The 15789-nt window shown below is 30.7% G+C and overlaps 12 protein-coding genes across 12 annotated transcripts; 7 read left to right on the forward strand and 5 right to left on the reverse strand.

Moving 5' to 3' along the window:
* Nucleotides 1-84: 84 nt before the first annotated feature.
* ELE39_000658 (CDC48 like AAA ATPase) lies at nucleotides 85-1887 on the forward strand (the record flags this gene model as incomplete). The annotated part of the gene is made up of 1 exon (XM_067343698.1): nucleotides 85-1887. The coding sequence occupies one exon, from the start codon at nucleotides 85-87 to the stop codon at nucleotides 1885-1887; it is 1803 nt and encodes a 600-aa protein (XP_067202417.1).
* A 150-nt stretch (nucleotides 1888-2037) lies between these two features.
* ELE39_000659 (K+ H+ antiporter of bacterial origin) lies at nucleotides 2038-4938 on the forward strand (the record flags this gene model as incomplete). Its single annotated transcript, XM_067343699.1, has 1 exon — nucleotides 2038-4938. The coding sequence occupies one exon, from the start codon at nucleotides 2038-2040 to the stop codon at nucleotides 4936-4938; it is 2901 nt and encodes a 966-aa protein (XP_067202418.1).
* A 194-nt stretch (nucleotides 4939-5132) lies between these two features.
* On the forward strand, nucleotides 5133-6530 carry ELE39_000661 (uncharacterized protein; the record flags this gene model as incomplete). The annotated part of the gene is made up of 1 exon (XM_067343701.1): nucleotides 5133-6530. The coding sequence occupies one exon, from the start codon at nucleotides 5133-5135 to the stop codon at nucleotides 6528-6530; it is 1398 nt and encodes a 465-aa protein (XP_067202420.1).
* A 50-nt stretch (nucleotides 6531-6580) lies between these two features.
* On the reverse strand, nucleotides 6581-6934 carry ELE39_000662 (uncharacterized protein; the record flags this gene model as incomplete). The annotated part of the gene is made up of 1 exon (XM_067343702.1): nucleotides 6581-6934. The coding sequence occupies one exon, from the start codon at nucleotides 6932-6934 to the stop codon at nucleotides 6581-6583; it is 354 nt and encodes a 117-aa protein (XP_067202421.1).
* Nucleotides 6935-7181: 247 nt separating this feature from the next.
* ELE39_000663 (apicomplexan specific) lies at nucleotides 7182-7826 on the forward strand (the record flags this gene model as incomplete). The annotated part of the gene is made up of 1 exon (XM_067343703.1): nucleotides 7182-7826. One exon carries the CDS (start codon nucleotides 7182-7184, stop codon nucleotides 7824-7826), a length of 645 nt encoding a protein of 214 aa, XP_067202422.1.
* A 23-nt stretch (nucleotides 7827-7849) lies between these two features.
* ELE39_000664 (WD40 Ciao1) lies at nucleotides 7850-9046 on the reverse strand (the record flags this gene model as incomplete). Its single annotated transcript, XM_067343704.1, has 1 exon — nucleotides 7850-9046. The coding sequence occupies one exon, from the start codon at nucleotides 9044-9046 to the stop codon at nucleotides 7850-7852; it is 1197 nt and encodes a 398-aa protein (XP_067202423.1).
* A 529-nt stretch (nucleotides 9047-9575) lies between these two features.
* ELE39_000665 (AT hook motif) lies at nucleotides 9576-10856 on the forward strand (the record flags this gene model as incomplete). Its single annotated transcript, XM_067343705.1, has 1 exon — nucleotides 9576-10856. One exon carries the CDS (start codon nucleotides 9576-9578, stop codon nucleotides 10854-10856), a length of 1281 nt encoding a protein of 426 aa, XP_067202424.1.
* Nucleotides 10857-10916: 60 nt separating this feature from the next.
* On the reverse strand, nucleotides 10917-11303 carry ELE39_000666 (LSM domain-containing; the record flags this gene model as incomplete). The annotated part of the gene is made up of 1 exon (XM_067343706.1): nucleotides 10917-11303. The coding sequence occupies one exon, from the start codon at nucleotides 11301-11303 to the stop codon at nucleotides 10917-10919; it is 387 nt and encodes a 128-aa protein (XP_067202425.1).
* Nucleotides 11304-11409: 106 nt separating this feature from the next.
* On the forward strand, nucleotides 11410-11844 carry ELE39_000667 (DNA-directed RNA polymerase II RPBABC8; the record flags this gene model as incomplete). The annotated part of the gene is made up of 1 exon (XM_067343707.1): nucleotides 11410-11844. One exon carries the CDS (start codon nucleotides 11410-11412, stop codon nucleotides 11842-11844), a length of 435 nt encoding a protein of 144 aa, XP_067202426.1.
* A 254-nt stretch (nucleotides 11845-12098) lies between these two features.
* ELE39_000668 (40S ribosomal S26) lies at nucleotides 12099-12422 on the reverse strand (the record flags this gene model as incomplete). The annotated part of the gene is made up of 1 exon (XM_067343708.1): nucleotides 12099-12422. The coding sequence occupies one exon, from the start codon at nucleotides 12420-12422 to the stop codon at nucleotides 12099-12101; it is 324 nt and encodes a 107-aa protein (XP_067202427.1).
* Nucleotides 12423-12659: 237 nt separating this feature from the next.
* Nucleotides 12660-13259, reverse strand: ELE39_000669 (molecular chaperone; the record flags this gene model as incomplete). Its single annotated transcript, XM_067343709.1, has 1 exon — nucleotides 12660-13259. One exon carries the CDS (start codon nucleotides 13257-13259, stop codon nucleotides 12660-12662), a length of 600 nt encoding a protein of 199 aa, XP_067202428.1.
* Nucleotides 13260-13697: 438 nt separating this feature from the next.
* On the forward strand, nucleotides 13698-15689 carry ELE39_000670 (coiled coil; the record flags this gene model as incomplete). Its single annotated transcript, XM_067343710.1, has 1 exon — nucleotides 13698-15689. One exon carries the CDS (start codon nucleotides 13698-13700, stop codon nucleotides 15687-15689), a length of 1992 nt encoding a protein of 663 aa, XP_067202429.1.
* Between the last annotated feature and the right edge of the window lie 100 nt (nucleotides 15690-15789).

The following is a 15789-nucleotide window of genomic DNA, read 5'->3' on the forward strand; positions in this document are numbered from 1 at the left end:
ATTTGGTAATTATCAATTTTTAATGGCGTTTTGGTGACAAACAATTGGCGGTCTCTCCTATCTAATATAAATAAAATCACAGTAATGATGAGTTTACAGAACAGTTCAATAATCCCTATCATATTACCTAAGATTTACGCTTTAAACAGGTTCAATCAACTCTCTTTCTTTAATAAAAAACAATTTGTTCATGATACTTATTGCAATAATAAGCCATTTAAAAATGAAAGCAAAGGTTTAGGAATGCTTAACAGGCTAATCTGCTTTGAGGCACAACTTCCATATATTTTCTTGGCCAGTTGCAAAGCTTCAAGCATACCTATTAAAGATTTTAAAGAATCAATTGACCGTTTTTCAACCATTTCTAAAGATAACATTCAGTGTTACCCAGTTTTTTACGAAACAGACGATTCTGTAAGAATTGGTATGAAACTTCGAAGCCACAATATTGCAAAAAGAATCAGCCGTTTCTTAGATATTATCAATGAGAGTTGTTCAAATACCCAGAATTCAACAATTATTAATGATTGGGAGATTTATAATGACACTAATGGGAAAAAAATCACTATAGAAATCAACTCGTTAAATAATAGAGGAGTAATTAATATTCAAATTCCCACAGAGAAAAACTCACTTGTCAATTTAGAATATGTTAAATCAAAAAACTCTTTATCGAAGAATGATTTGGAAGCTATCCACTTCCTTATGAAACCTATGATTGAGAATGGTTATTTAGAAGAAAAAGATCTAGAAAAGAATTTATTAAATAATAAAAGCTTATTTTCTAAAAAAATCAAATTCTTTGAAAAGAACCCATCAGAAAAAGAAATAATTGACCATTTTGAACAATTTTTTGACAGCTTTAACAGAAGTATTTTTACTGACACTTTACTTGATGACTTGTATAACGTTTTTAATTCGAGGGAAAATAAGGCGAATTTACTTGATCAATATTCTGAAAAATCAGGATCTTTAAATAAAAGTAGCAATTCAAATATTTGTAATGATGATAACACTATATCTTTATTAGAAAGTTTGGGCGTACAAGTTTTTTTGAATCGAGATAATTATGATTCACAAACAAATTTATGGGACTTTTTAGGAGGGTATGAAGATGTTAAACGCCAAATTGAGGAACATATACTACTCAATTTCAAATATCCAGATGTACTTGATAAAATTGTTAATGGAACCAGGGCACAAAAGAATTCAAGCAATAGACCTAAATTAATTTTATTTGAAGGTCCACCAGGAACTGGCAAGACAACTTGTGCCAGAATAATTGGCAATTCAATTCAAGTACCTCTAATATACGTTTCACTTGAAAATATTGTCTCAAAATGGTATGGAGAGAGTGAGAACAGGCTGGCTCAGATCTTTGACACTGCAAAAAAATTTAACAAAGGGTGTATAATGTTTATTGATGAAATTGACACTTTGGCATCTTCAAGAGATAAAACATTCAGCATGCACGAAGGCTCAAAAAAAATACTTTCTGTACTATTGCGGAAGTTAGATGGCTTTGATACATTAAATTCAAAGATTCTCTTGATTTGTGCAACAAATCGTAGAAGAGATATTGATGAAGCGTTTCTAAATAGAGTTGATTCAACTGTTTTTTTCAATCTACCAAATGAGAATGAAAGGGAGCTTATTTTCAAGCAATATGCAAAGCATTTAACATTTGAAGAGCGAATGGCACTTGCAAAAATGTCAAAAAAGTTGTCTGGAAGGTCAATTCGTCACATTTGTCTCGAAGCAGAAAGGGAGTGGGCTTCAATGATTTTAAAAAAAAGAGAAAAAGGTGAATGTGAGACAGAGGAAATTGAATTACCTACAGTTGAGATCTACAAAGAAGCACTAAAAAAAGGGTTAGCTAAATGTTGATTACCTTGCTTTCAAGACTAGTTATTCATACTTTTTATTCTCATTCTCAAAAACCATCTTTTTATTTCTTCCCTCTTTTTTTTGCGGCAAAAAGTTAATCTGTCAATGGAACAATTAATATTTTAATGTTTAATATGAAATTTAAGTCCTATGAATATTAAGACAGTCTTATCTAGCTTTCTAACACTTATTGTTCTTGGGGTAATCAGTTTTTTCACTCTATTTGCATTTGCAAAATCTCACAGAATTAAAACATCGAATTCAATTAATTATAGCTCTGGCGATGAAAATGCCGTTACTACAATACCTAATCTTCGCCAATCATCCATAATTCAGGCAACAAATTTAAACCCCACTAATGGACCCATTAACTCAATAGTAAGGATATCTATACATGGAATAGGGTTTTCATTATTTCCGAAACTGTTTGTACATTTCGATGTTACTGAAGGACCTTATGAAGTAGTACCGGTTTCTACAATTTCAGACACGCTGTTAGAAGTTGATACACCATCCAGCTTATCTCATGGTGATTCAGGTAAATCAGTTTTGGTTAGCGTATATTCACATCCAGATATAATGCTCCAAAGTTCTAATGCATTAATATTCCGTTTTTATGAGGCACCAGTGTTTACATTAATTTCTCCTAGCCACGCAGGAATGTCTGGTAGATCAGAAATAAAAATTTTTGGAACTGGTTTATTTGCATCCGATGACTTAAAATGCCTATTTCAAAGTAAAGAAAGATCTAAAATCGTAGATGCAACTTACTCCATGAGCAAATTTGATACTTCAGCCATAAACAATTTTCATGAAAATTATAATAAAAATACCCTTGAAAGTACACTACTTACTCAACTCAACAAAAATTTATCAGAAGCTGAAATCAAAACCATATTTAGCAACATACAAAATCATAGTCCGATGCCATCAATAATTTGCGAGTCACCATCATGGACTGTATCTGAGACAGTATCTCTTTCTATTTCATTTAATGGAGTTCAGTATCACCTCTGTACTGATGGATTTATTTTTGAAGAGGAATCTTCTCTTTTTGGAAACTTTGCTCATGTAGTCAAAGAAAGAGATACTCCTGAGATGGTTTCAGAAAATGAAATTGAATTGAAAAACCCCCAGTACAAAACAAACAACAAAATTATTTCTTCCGAAATTGTATTAAGAAATTTTAATTCAAAATCAAACTCACATTACATTAGTAATAACCATCAGATAAACGAGTTACACAAGTATGTTGATAACTCTGGCAATACTTATACATTAAGTAATTCATCTAACGCTTCTTTGTTACACGGTGACTATGGGCTTTTCCTAGAGATTGTTATTTTATTTTACTCATCGTTTATTTTCGGTACTGTTTGCAAGTTTATTGGGCTACCATTATTACTGGGATACATTATTGGTGGATATGTTGTTGGGCCTTCAGGATTTGGTTATATATCGCAACCTATCCAAATTATATCAATTTCACAAATTGGTGTATGTTTGATTTTATTCACATTGGGACTTGAATTCTCTGTTAAAAGAGTCTTTTCAATAGGTAAATCAGTAATTTACTGTGCAGTTTCATCAATATTAGTTTTTGTTTGTTTATGTAGTGCCTATTCTATTTGGATTGGAACCCCAATAAATGAAGGTATTTTTATAGGATCATTTATATCAATGAGTTCAACTGCAGTTGTAATTTGTGAGCTACAAATTGAATCAAATGAAAGTATGCTTACAATTGGCATTTTAATATTACAAGATTTACTACTAGGGATTGTGCTTGCACTAATCCCAGCTCTGCAAACTAATTTAATTGAAAATGTATCTTCCAAAGCCTCAAATGCAAGTACTTTGTCAAATGATTTTAACCAAATAAAGTTTTATCAAATTTCGGTTTTCTTAATTCATTTTTTTTTGTTTTTATGGAAAATTGTTAAGCCTTTTATAATACTAATGATATTCATTTTGATATCATTTATAGTAAAAATAATAATTTTCCCAGTTATTCTTTTTGTTCTTACAAAAACTAAAAGCCGTGAAATTATTCTGATTGGAATTGTAAGTATTGTGCTCTGTATTTCGTCATTAACTGAATACCTGGGACTTTCTATGGAAATGGGTTCCTTTGTTGGAGGAGTAATTCTTTCAAGCCTTTTTGGCGAAGAAGATACACATAATTTTAAACACGACTTTATTCAATCTACAGAATCGTTAAAATGGGTTTTTTCGATGTTATTTTTTACTAGTATTGGACTGGTTATTGACGCAACTTTTATTTGGGACAATTATTGGACAATTGGATATGTTTGTTTATTCATATCAATAATTAAATTCTTCGTAAACTTTCTGATTTTCTTCACATTTGGGCACATGATTAAATTATCTGCTTTCACATCCCTTATGCTAGCAAATTTAGGTGAATTTGGATTTGTTTTAGCATCAAAAGGAATATCACTTGGAATAATTTCCAGAAAGGTGTACCTTATTCTAGTAGCAACTACCGTCATTTCACTTTTATCTACCCCGATTATTCTTCGAATATTTTTTATAATTCTACAAAAAAGAACTTTAAGTATCCCACTAAATGAAAGTAACTATAAGAAATTTAATGTAAGAAATAGTGAAATCACTTCAATCAAACAGAAGTTTAATTTTTCAAAAGGCAGCTCGTTTTATAACATGAATAAAAGGAGAGTACTTAATATAACTAACATTATTAAAAATTTAAGCATTTTTAATGGAAATAGTCATAGTTTGGACTCATCAGCAAAAGATTATAAATTTGATATATTTATTCAAAATAATTACTTGAACTCTCGTTTTCAAGAAAACAGAATTTCACATTCAAATATTTTCGAAAATACAAGAACTAATCCAAACTTTGATTTCTCACAAAATGAAAATGAATTGAAAGATCTAAGTCACAATAAAGTTGCTGGTGAGTCAAAGTCTGGAAATGAAACTTCGAGTATAAGTTTAGAAAAAATAGACGAATTTACGCTTGCTCACGTCACTAATCTGGGCAACTCGTTTTCAAAAATGTAGCATTTTGCATAAATATAGGAAAAATGATGTGAATCGTATTCAATTTTATTTAATTTAAAGTTTATTTCACTTTAATTTTTTTTTCATTTTCATTTACTCGAATTTTATAAATTAAGCGCTAACATATAATTGCAATTAATTAGATGAGATTTTCTAAAATAAAAAAAAACATTAAGAAAGGCAATAACCTCAAAATGGATGACTTAAAAATAATTGTTTTTAGACAAAATGAAGTTTTAAAAAAACTTGAAACTGCATTATCGAATGCAATTAACAGAATTGAAAGCATTGAGAGGCTATGTTATTATGTGGGAAAAAAAGGATACTCAGATAACTTATCAGTAACATTGCCCAAAGAAACTGAGTATGGCCTATTAGAAAATGGCTCATGTAAATCCGAAGAATTAACTCCAGAAATTGGTGATTTTGATTTAAATGCAGTTAATTCGGCTTTTAAATTAATTCCAGCTGATTTGTTAAAAATCGACTGTAATAATCAGCCTGTTAATTTAATTGAAAATAGCAATGATGGAAATTCAAATTTCATTAGAAACATCAACAAAAATGATAAATTCATAAGTATATTTAACTCTAAGTTTTATCATTCTACTTTAAGCGAAAATTTTTATCATCAACGACTAGAAGAGCTATCAGAAAATATGCTTGGTAATATTTCTACAAATATCACTTCCAAATTATCAGAATTAAGAACTAAAGTTAAACATGAAAATCTAGGACCTGAGATTTTTTGTGAAAATAATGAAAACTATTTTTGCGCATCAAATAACAGTGGTAAGTTTCAGAATCCTTGCATGTGGAAGAATGAGTTTAAGTTTGATGATGTCCAAGAGTATCTTCCAAAAGAAACACTTAACTTTATATCAAATAAACTAAATACGTTTAATATGTGCTACGGTAGTAACAAAAATGCCATACTTTCCAACTGTAAAGGAAAAAGCGCAAAAAATATTGCCTCATCAAATCAACTGTACATTTTCGACGAAGAAGATAATTCAAGCATGAGGCTTAATGATCCTCTTGATTTAGAGGTAGCAGAAAACGAATTTTACTATTTAAAAGGGCATATTAAAAGAGGTTCTGCAATAAGAGATCATTCTACAAGCTCTAATTTAGACAACTGTCGTCTCTTTAATTGTTTATATCCCACAAGAGAGATCAAGGATAGTTATGATAATATTCACAAATTAGGAATTTATTCGAATAATCAACTAACTCGAATAGAAAACAATGGGTGTTCAATAAAGGAAATCAAATACCACAAACCTTTTGAAAAGGTTGTAGGATATGTACAAATTCCCTACAATGCATTTTCAAGTAGATCTTTTGAAAGTTCTGATAAAGATCAAATTAAGGATAGCAAGACTTTTTTAAAAGAAGTAAATTATTTAAATTCACACACTATAAATAAAAAAACCGGCACTTCTTTTAAAGAAGATAATATTTTTTCAAGTAATATTGATCAGTATTATAGGCAATTCACCTATATTAAGGGAAATCGCCCTATTTTTTGTCAATTTCTTTGTTTCCAGCAACACCCTATTTTAATCTTAAGACCACTTTTTAGTAATTAATAAAACAATGACTAATAATAATGCTAAAGTCTCTCAGATAACTATTCAAGTTATTTCTTGCCATTTTTAACAAAAACTTTCTTTTGACTTACATCCCTTTTTAATATTGATAAAAGTATGTCGCCACTCAACTTCCCAGTCCCTCTTCTTAATGACTGTTCTTTCTCTGGAAGATTTGGTTCATTTAGTGGGGGTGGAGTCTTTGATCTGAATCTCAATGTGGGTTCGTTTAATTTCTGAAGAAAAGATCCGTGATGCCTCATAGTGATATCCTTCATGATGTGTTTCCACAGCCTATCATTTTCATCGAGTATTTCTAATGCATATAGTGCAATTTTTTTTATTGCTTCATTTTGTTCATTTACTTTCCTTTCAAGATTACTTATTCTATCATCTAACATCATATTCCAAAGCTTTTATGCAGATTTATAGTTTTATAGTTCGTACAGAACTATTTAAAACGGAAAATACGCACTAATTTTTTGTGCTGAACCTATTTTTTCACGCTATTTTATCTAATCAGATGTTTAATATTAGCGCCCTAAAAAGCATGACTCATTTAGTTTTATCACAAATTGGATAAATTACCTAATATTCAAATTTACAGCATCGTTTTATTTATTTTATTGTACTCTGGAAACTAAATATTCAATGAAAATCAATTCAGAAGAAGCTGGTCGGGCAATCAATACAAGTATCGAAGTAATAAAAACACACCTCAATAGAATTGTGACAAATGATAACTTGGATACACTTACACCAAAGAAAGTTAGAGAAGAGTTAGAAAAAACCCTTGGGCTTCCTTCTGATAGCTTGAAAACCAAAAAAAGTGAAATAAATGACTTAATTGACACCATTATTCTAGAATTGACCGAAAAGGATTCGATTAATTCCTCATCAGGGTTATCAGAAAAAAATGCACCAAATATTCATAAGAAAAATTTGGGAGAAAGTGATATTAATGAAGAGGAACAATCCAGCAACTTAAGTGCTGAGGCCCCCAAAATAACTAAGCAAAGTGGGAAAGCACCAAAGAGAAAGCAAATCTCAATGTCGATTGAAGAATTCTTAGAAAAATCTCAAGTGTTAAGTCTAAATATTAACGGGTCAAGCGAGAAACTTGCTATTTCACCGAGACAATTTAGCACTGGTAGTGTTGGTTGGTACTACGGAGGTAAAGTTCCACTTCCGGTTGGAGAAGATTCGGAAGTCATGTGCCAAGTTTCAATCAATTGTACAGTTGTCGGTAGCAAAACATGGTCTCAAAACTCATTTAAAAAGCCAAAAAGTAAATAACATAATTTTAAAAATATTTTTTTTTATTCAAAACCGAACCTCCATAGAGCAATTTCTCCATCGTCACCTGCTGAAATAAACTCCCCTCTTTTATCGTCGTTTAACCAAGAAATTGAGTTTATTTCACCACCATGAGCATTTGACTTTTCACAATTATGTTTCAATCTTTTTGAATCAGTAATTGAGAATGAATGTAGACTTTTATCTGCTGAGGAAACAATTATACAATTTAGATATTTACACCACTCAATAGAATAAATCGGATAACTATATAATTCTTTATCATAGTTACTTATGAATGAGTTTGCTTGGTCAATTTGAATATATTTTGAAAGCCTTCTTGTATTCAAAGTATTTTGAAGGATAATTTTAAAGGTATCAGTTAGTGTAAAGTTTATTGCATTCAAATTTTTAAATTTATTTTCATTTCCCTGATCGCTGTACCATAGAACAATTGAAGAGTCATCTGAGCAAGATAAAAGAAATTCTCCATTGGGGCTAAATGTAAAATCCCAAACAGTTGAAGAATGTCCATTGAGTGTGTACAATTTAACCCATTCCAACCCTTTAACTTCTTCATCACCCAATAATTGAGAAGAAGGTATCCAAACGATTATTGTATTATCGTATGAACATGATAGTAATGCCATAGGAATAGTTGGATGCCACATAATCTTTTTTATGTCATTTGTATGCGCAGTTACTACTCCAATACAATCATATTCTATAGGCGTACCCAACTTTCTGTTTTCACCTACATCTAATGAAAAAAACCAAATTGCTCTATCTCTACAACAGGCAGCCAAAAAATTATTAAAAGGGTTCCAATCGATAGATTTTACTTCACTTTCAGGACCAAGAATCTTGCAAATGCAAAGCCATCCAATATCCTTAGATAAAAACTCCCAAATTGAAATTGAGCTATCAAAACTTGCGGAAATTATCATACCTCCACATGGTGACCAAATGATCTTTCTAATTAGTCTTTTATGTTCTAAATCTCCAAACTCATAGGCTTTTACCCAACTACTTCGGACTTTAGAACACTTATTTACAATTTCTGTTTCTTGGTACCACTCGTGATCCTTTAACTTTCTGTCCATCCAAATAACTATACTTTTACCACATGATGCAACAATTCTATCTTTCGGATGAGATGCTACGCACCAAACGGCACTATCTAACACTCCGATAACTCCCAACTTCTCCAAAGAGCCCATTATCAATTAATTTCAGAAGAACTATATATATATATATGTTAAAAAAGAATATGGAACTCAATTTAAATGTAATAATCTTAAGGTTTTTTCATCATTAATACGTGCTATTTGTGTTTTTATAGTAATCACTGAGTTTTTGCGCTAAATTTTTTTACAAGTAGAGCTACTATGGATTCTTGACATTTTTTTTAATTGCTAAACAATTAGAGAAGCGTGTAGAATCGTTATTGAATCCTAATTTATTATTGTTTCTGTAGAAAACTTAACACCTTGTGTATAAGCATTATCAATACCTGTTTCCAAATATTTTGAAGTGATTTTAAACAATTAATTTCAATTATTTAACTGATATTCCATAATTATCTAAATTTTTTATAATAATAGGTTTTGTTTATTTATCTAAATCATATTATATAATCACAATTTAAGACTTCAAACAACTTTTGTTGTTCCTATCCTCGTGTATTTTCATTTTTCAAACTTTTTGTCAGTTCACACCCCATTATTTGAACATGAATAATTGAAAGAAATGTGGATTAACGAGTTAATAAGTGTAATAATTCATATAGTACTTGTGATTAAGCTATCAACTGGACATATTATAATTAATCTTCATAGCACAAGGGATGAAAATGGATATTATTTTATTAATGTTTTTGTTGGAGACCCACCACAAAAACAAAGTCTAATTCTTGATTCTGGTAGCTCCCAAATTAGTTTTACATGCATTACATGCTTAAATTGCGGTTTGCACGAGCACCCCCCATTTGATATAATGAAATCGATGACTGGGAAGAAATGTAATACAAAACTGCTAGGGAATCAAAAATGCAAATATTTTCATCGGTTCCATGAAGGAAGCGTTATTTTTGGGAAATACTTTTCTGATATTTTGAGATTTGAAAATGGACATGAAAAGTCTGGAATATTTAAGGACCATTTTAAAATTAAATACGATTATTTAGGCTGCAACGAGCTAGAAACAAATAAAATTTATCACCAAAACGCAACTGGAGTATTTGGGATTGGACTAAAATCGAGTATGTATGATCATGTCAACATAATTAACTCATTATTATCTTCAATAGAAGGTACAATAAGAATAAATGGTTCCAATAATATCGTTATTTCGATTTGCTTATTATACTCTGGAGGAAGGATTGTAATTGGAGAGTATGAAAAAATTGTCGATGGGAATTTAAATTTTTTAGAAAATAAACACAATTATGTTTACTGGGTTCCGATCATTTACCCGTCAAATGTATATAGAGTGAGATTTGAAGGGTTATCAATAGGGAATAGAAAATTCAGTTTATTAAAAGAAAAAACACCATTTATTGCTATTATTGACGTAGGTTCAACCTTCTCATTTCTCCCATCTAAATTATACAATATCTTAATCAGTAAATTTTTCAAACTGTGCGAATTGCTAAATAAATTCAATGTTAATGAATGTGTTACAATCAATCAATCTTTATGTTTATCTAACCCAGTTAAGTTACATGCCCTACTTCCTACAATTAAAATAAAATTTGGAGGACAAACAAACTTAATTAATTGGATTCACACTTCCTATTTAATAAAAAGAGAAGGAGTTTGGTGTATCGGGATAAAGGAACAAACTTTGGATCAGAGTCGTATTATTCTTGGAATTAGTTTTATGAAAAATAAACAAATTATTTTAGACCCTAAAAAAAAAAGGATTGGAATTAGTTTAAATACAGCTGCTTACTGTAATCATGAGCAAGATAAAACTGAAATCAATTTAACAATGTCCAGATACTCAACGAAAATAATTAATCAGAATTAATACCTAATTATAATTTAATATAGAAATCGCTAAAATTTTTTTAAAATACTTATTTGCTAATTAATGATTATGTGTGGTTAGTCCTCTTCCAGTTCTTCCTCTAGTAGTCCCTCTCGATATAAATCTTGCTGCAAATGCCTTTTTATTTCCAGCTGCCCCTAATACACTAGCTCTATTTTTCGCATTCGCTGCTAACTTAAACATAGGAGCATTTTTTAACATGTCCGGAAGTATACAGAATCTAATTTGGCTTCCTCTAAGATAACACTGTTCAAGTGCAATCGGTTTACCGTCTCTCATTGTTACATTGACATGTTCCAACATACAGTTCATATTATCTTCAACGTGTGCTAATGTCCCTCTATAAAGGTCACCTGACTTCAATTCTATTGTAACAATATGCCCAAGCCCTTCATATAAAAGCTTCAATGGAATTCCAATCGTCATTTTAATATAGCAAATGAACTGAACAATTATTTTTTCTAATTAATAAAAGGATTGAGGCGGGCATTATTTATCTATTTAAAAAATTATTCGTGTAAATAAAGGCCCAATGTCACTTCCTTCGTGCCTTTTTGAAGATAGATTCGTTATCAACAGTGTAGACAGCGGAAAGTTTGATCGCATTGGAAGGATTAGAGGCAGAAGTGTTGGCTTTGATGCAGATTTAATTTTAGACATAAATAATGAACTGTTTCCTGTTAGAGAAAAGGAGAGTTTATATATCGGATTATCATCCCAAGTTTCAGTAAATCCCAATGATATCGTATGGGATAACTCCGGACCCCAAACTCTTATGGACCAATATGACTATGTAATGTATGGGAAAATTTATCGTGTAGAAGAAAAGCAGTCGGATAGAAGAAGTCTATATGCATCATTTGGTGGTCTTCTTATGTCTCTAACCGCAGATAAGAACCTGGTCGGTGATTTCTCACTCGATATGAGGCTATATTGTCTAGTTCGGAGATCAGAGGATATCATCTAGATGCCGGCATGTGTATGCTACTTACGGAAGTACCTTCCCAAATCACCCATCTATAAAAGCCTGGAAGATGAAAAGAAAGAAGCTATCTCCTAGTAGTAAAAATCTTAAAACAAGTCGAAACTACTATATTTGGTCTACTATGTATAAGTAGGGTTAGAAATGATTGATCCAATGTGTTCAACTCATAATTAAAAGAACATATGTTCATATATATAATTTTATGAAAACACATATTAGATCTTAGCAATCAATAACTAGACTTGAGCCTTAAACCTTTGAGAATTTGGATTAGCTCTTATCTTTCTGTCTGTAACACTCCTAACACGAACAGTTCTCGAGTGAATAGCGCATGAAACGCAGTAACACATCTTGTTGTACAGCTTTGGGAGTGCATATGTTGAGTAAACTGATGCATCGCGAATATCTCTCTGTGATGAAGCATCGACAATGTTCCTTACAACAAAACGCTTGATCGCCTTATCCTTTGATACACATCTTCCGCAATTGCTGCATCTTATCGCTACAACATGACCACGGCCTTTCTTGGAACGACCATTATTTCTACGTTTGCTTGGCATTGTCAACAAATTAATAATAAAGAGACCAGTTATTTAAATTTAATTAGAAAAAAAACGTAAGAAAATCTAAATTATTCGAAAGCCTTGAAAATCTGTCAAGTTTTGTACAGAAAATTTTTCCAAAATTTAAATAAATTTCACGTCTCAAATGAATATATTTATTAGACAAATTTAATTCAATGAATATAATCCGTCTTCAAGCGCCTAAAATCAACATTCGGTAACCCGCCTTAAATGTTATGTCGAACTTGCATTTTGATGGTTTCTATTATTTAATGGTCGTGTAATGTGAGCGAGTTTAAATAATACTAGTTTTTCAAAGTCATTAAATCTATCTACTGCTTTATCTATGCGTGCGTAGATCAGTGCACGTCTCAAATTCTGCCCACTATTTCTCTTGTAATCTTTAACAATTTTTGGTTCGGAACAGTCCCTGAATACATTAACCAAGTGTATTGATTCTCTATATAATGATTCTAGGTTCGTTCTATCGTGTCCTCCCTCCTTCAGTAACCTATCTGTTCTGGAGGAATTAGCATTTAATGAACAATAGAAGTCCGCATGTTGCCCACCTTTTCTTCTAGGTTTGTTACTACTAAATGATATATATTCCTTTTCAAACCGTCTTCTTTCTACTTCGTTGCACAGAAGTACATAGGAATCTCTCAATTTTGTGAAGTTTTCGTGAGCAGATTTCTCGCATTTTCCCCTATTCTTGTCTGGATGGATTTTCTTTGCCAAGCTACGGTAAGATGATTTAATTTCTTCAATACTAGCCCCCACTTCTAATCCAAGAAGCTTAAATGCATTTTGAAACCTGCTAAATCCAACATTCATAACCTATTGTATAAATTCAACTATTCCACCGGCAATTCAATATATGTTGTTTTTAATTGTTAAAATAAAATTAGGTTGAATGCAATCATAATCTTTTTTTTAAATAAATATGTAAATATTAACCGCTAAATGTTGAAATTTTTTTCGTGATTATAATTAAAATTTACTCTACTTAATTTGAAAATTAACGAATCAAAAATTTCAATTCGATTTTTTTATTACTTATATTAGCTATATCTATTTTGTTAACTGTTATCTAAATTAACTTTTTCAATTTCGGGGCAAAAATGACTCCTTAACTCACACAGTAATGTCTCTCTAGAAAGAAAAAAATATTGTGTGAGATTGATTTAGTGGATTATAACAATGAAAATAGAACCTTAATACGTATATTTTGAAATAAATTTAGCAAATATTATTACAAACAATAAATATACAATGGCTCTGCAGGATACAGCGTCAACTGCGGGGATACTTGCGGAGTTGAATAATAGATTAACTTCTTATGAGAGCACAATACGTGAATTAAAATCAAAAAATAGAGATTTTGTGAATAGGTTAAGGGACAGTCAACAAATCAGAAAAGATTTATGTATCAAAGTTAATAGTTTGCAAAATGACTTGGAAAAGAGAGATAAAGAATTGAAAACACAAAAAGAACAGAATAAACAACTCAAAAAAAGAGTTACAAACTTAAATGAGTTAAATTCGAATTACCAAAATAAAATTGAGCAATTAAAATCTGTATGTGAAAAATTGCGTAGTAATGTAAAAAATAACGAATTAAATAGTTCGGAAGATCTCACTTCATTTAATACTGAAAATACCAATAAATCATGCATAAATAGCATCCATGAAAATAGACTACTTAAAAATAATAATGATAATAGTAGCATACATTGTAAGAATACAGAAAATTGTGGTAAAAGTGTTACATCAAACTCAACTGAATTAAGCGAAACTAAAAATAGCAGTATTCAATCAGCTTTGCAATCAAATCAAAATAAGTCACTTTTAGTTAAGAAGGGCGACTTGAAGTTCTCAGTTGAAGAAATAAATGATTTGAATATGAAATATATTCCGGTTCCTGATGATCCAATTGATAGAGCGATTGCAACTTTTACAAATAGTAGGGAAAACAAAATTCTTTTTACCAGGGTAAAACAAGGTACTTATGTTTACGGAAGGTTAATGGTTGAAGCAAAACTTGTAACAAAACCAGGAGTTGATAAAAATAAGCCATTGCTACGCATTATGTCTAGAGGGAAACTATATACTCTTGCAGACTTTGTAAATACACACGAAAACGAAGAACTAAATAATATAGAGGATAGTATACGAAATCAAAATAGTAATTTAGTATCAGATGGTCAAGCTTTGGTGGTGGCTTCTCCTCTTAATAAATTTAGAACAACTCAAGTTTTAACTCCATCTTCACCAATAAAAATTACAGCAACACCTTCTGTGCAACAAAATCCCGCAACTTCAGTTCCATCAACTACAGCCATACAACACTTCATACAAAGTCCGCTTTCATATACTTCTAACAGGATTCCAATCATTGATCCAAAACATAACCAAGGAGTTAATTTGCAAAGTTACATGGTTAATTATCCAAACAATACTCATGAAATGTTAACACAAAATACAAATTCAATTGTTACACCAACATATTATAATAATATAAATGGGATGCGACAACTTAGCCCTATCAATCATAAAAATTCATCTTTTATGCAATTACAATCAATGGTTCCACAACAACAATTCCCTTATTACCACCATTTAACTGAAAGTTCGAGTTTAAATAATCAATTTAACCAAAATTTAAGTTACCATTCAAAATCTAATACTTCAGTACTTGCGCCTCCACCTGTTGCAGAGTATATGCCGGTGACAACTCCGATAATTATGGCAAGACAGCCTATTAATACATTGAATTGCTCAAATAATAATTCTTGTATTCAGCAAATTCCAACTCAGAATATTTCACAAACAGTAACTAAGTCTAATGAGCTTAAACCTTTATCTGTAAGTAATAAATTAGAGTGTTATATTCAACAGGAAGAAAGGGAATTGAAGGATCTGAATAATTCATTATCCCTGCACTCAACTTCAAAAATTAACCAACAGCATCTTCAGTTATCAGAAAGTACTAATAAGCAAAATACAAATCCAACGCATAATCAAAAAAAGAATGAAACAAATTCAACAAAAGAAATTGACAATGATTCGGGTCTTGAAGATGATTTAATTTTTGATAAAAGAAATTTATTAACTCAAAAAATTGCCGTTAAACAGTCTTCATCTCCAATAAAATCAGTAAGCGCTTCCACCATTGGGGAGTGGTATAGACAGGCTAGCATGATGAAAAGATGTAATAGCTATAGTTGTGAAAATTTTTCAGTTACATCAAATAAGAATGCTTAGTAATGCTTAAGTTTTTGTGTGAAAAAATTTGAAAATTCTGGGGAAATATCGATAATAAATATCTTTTAATTCTTTGTGTTAATATTTGTGTGCAAATTTG

Source organism: Cryptosporidium sp. chipmunk genotype I, assembly GCF_004936735.1.
Source record: "Cryptosporidium sp. chipmunk genotype I strain 37763 chromosome Unknown contig_14, whole genome shotgun sequence".
NCBI classification, from domain to species: domain Eukaryota; phylum Apicomplexa; class Conoidasida; order Eucoccidiorida; family Cryptosporidiidae; genus Cryptosporidium; species Cryptosporidium sp. chipmunk genotype I.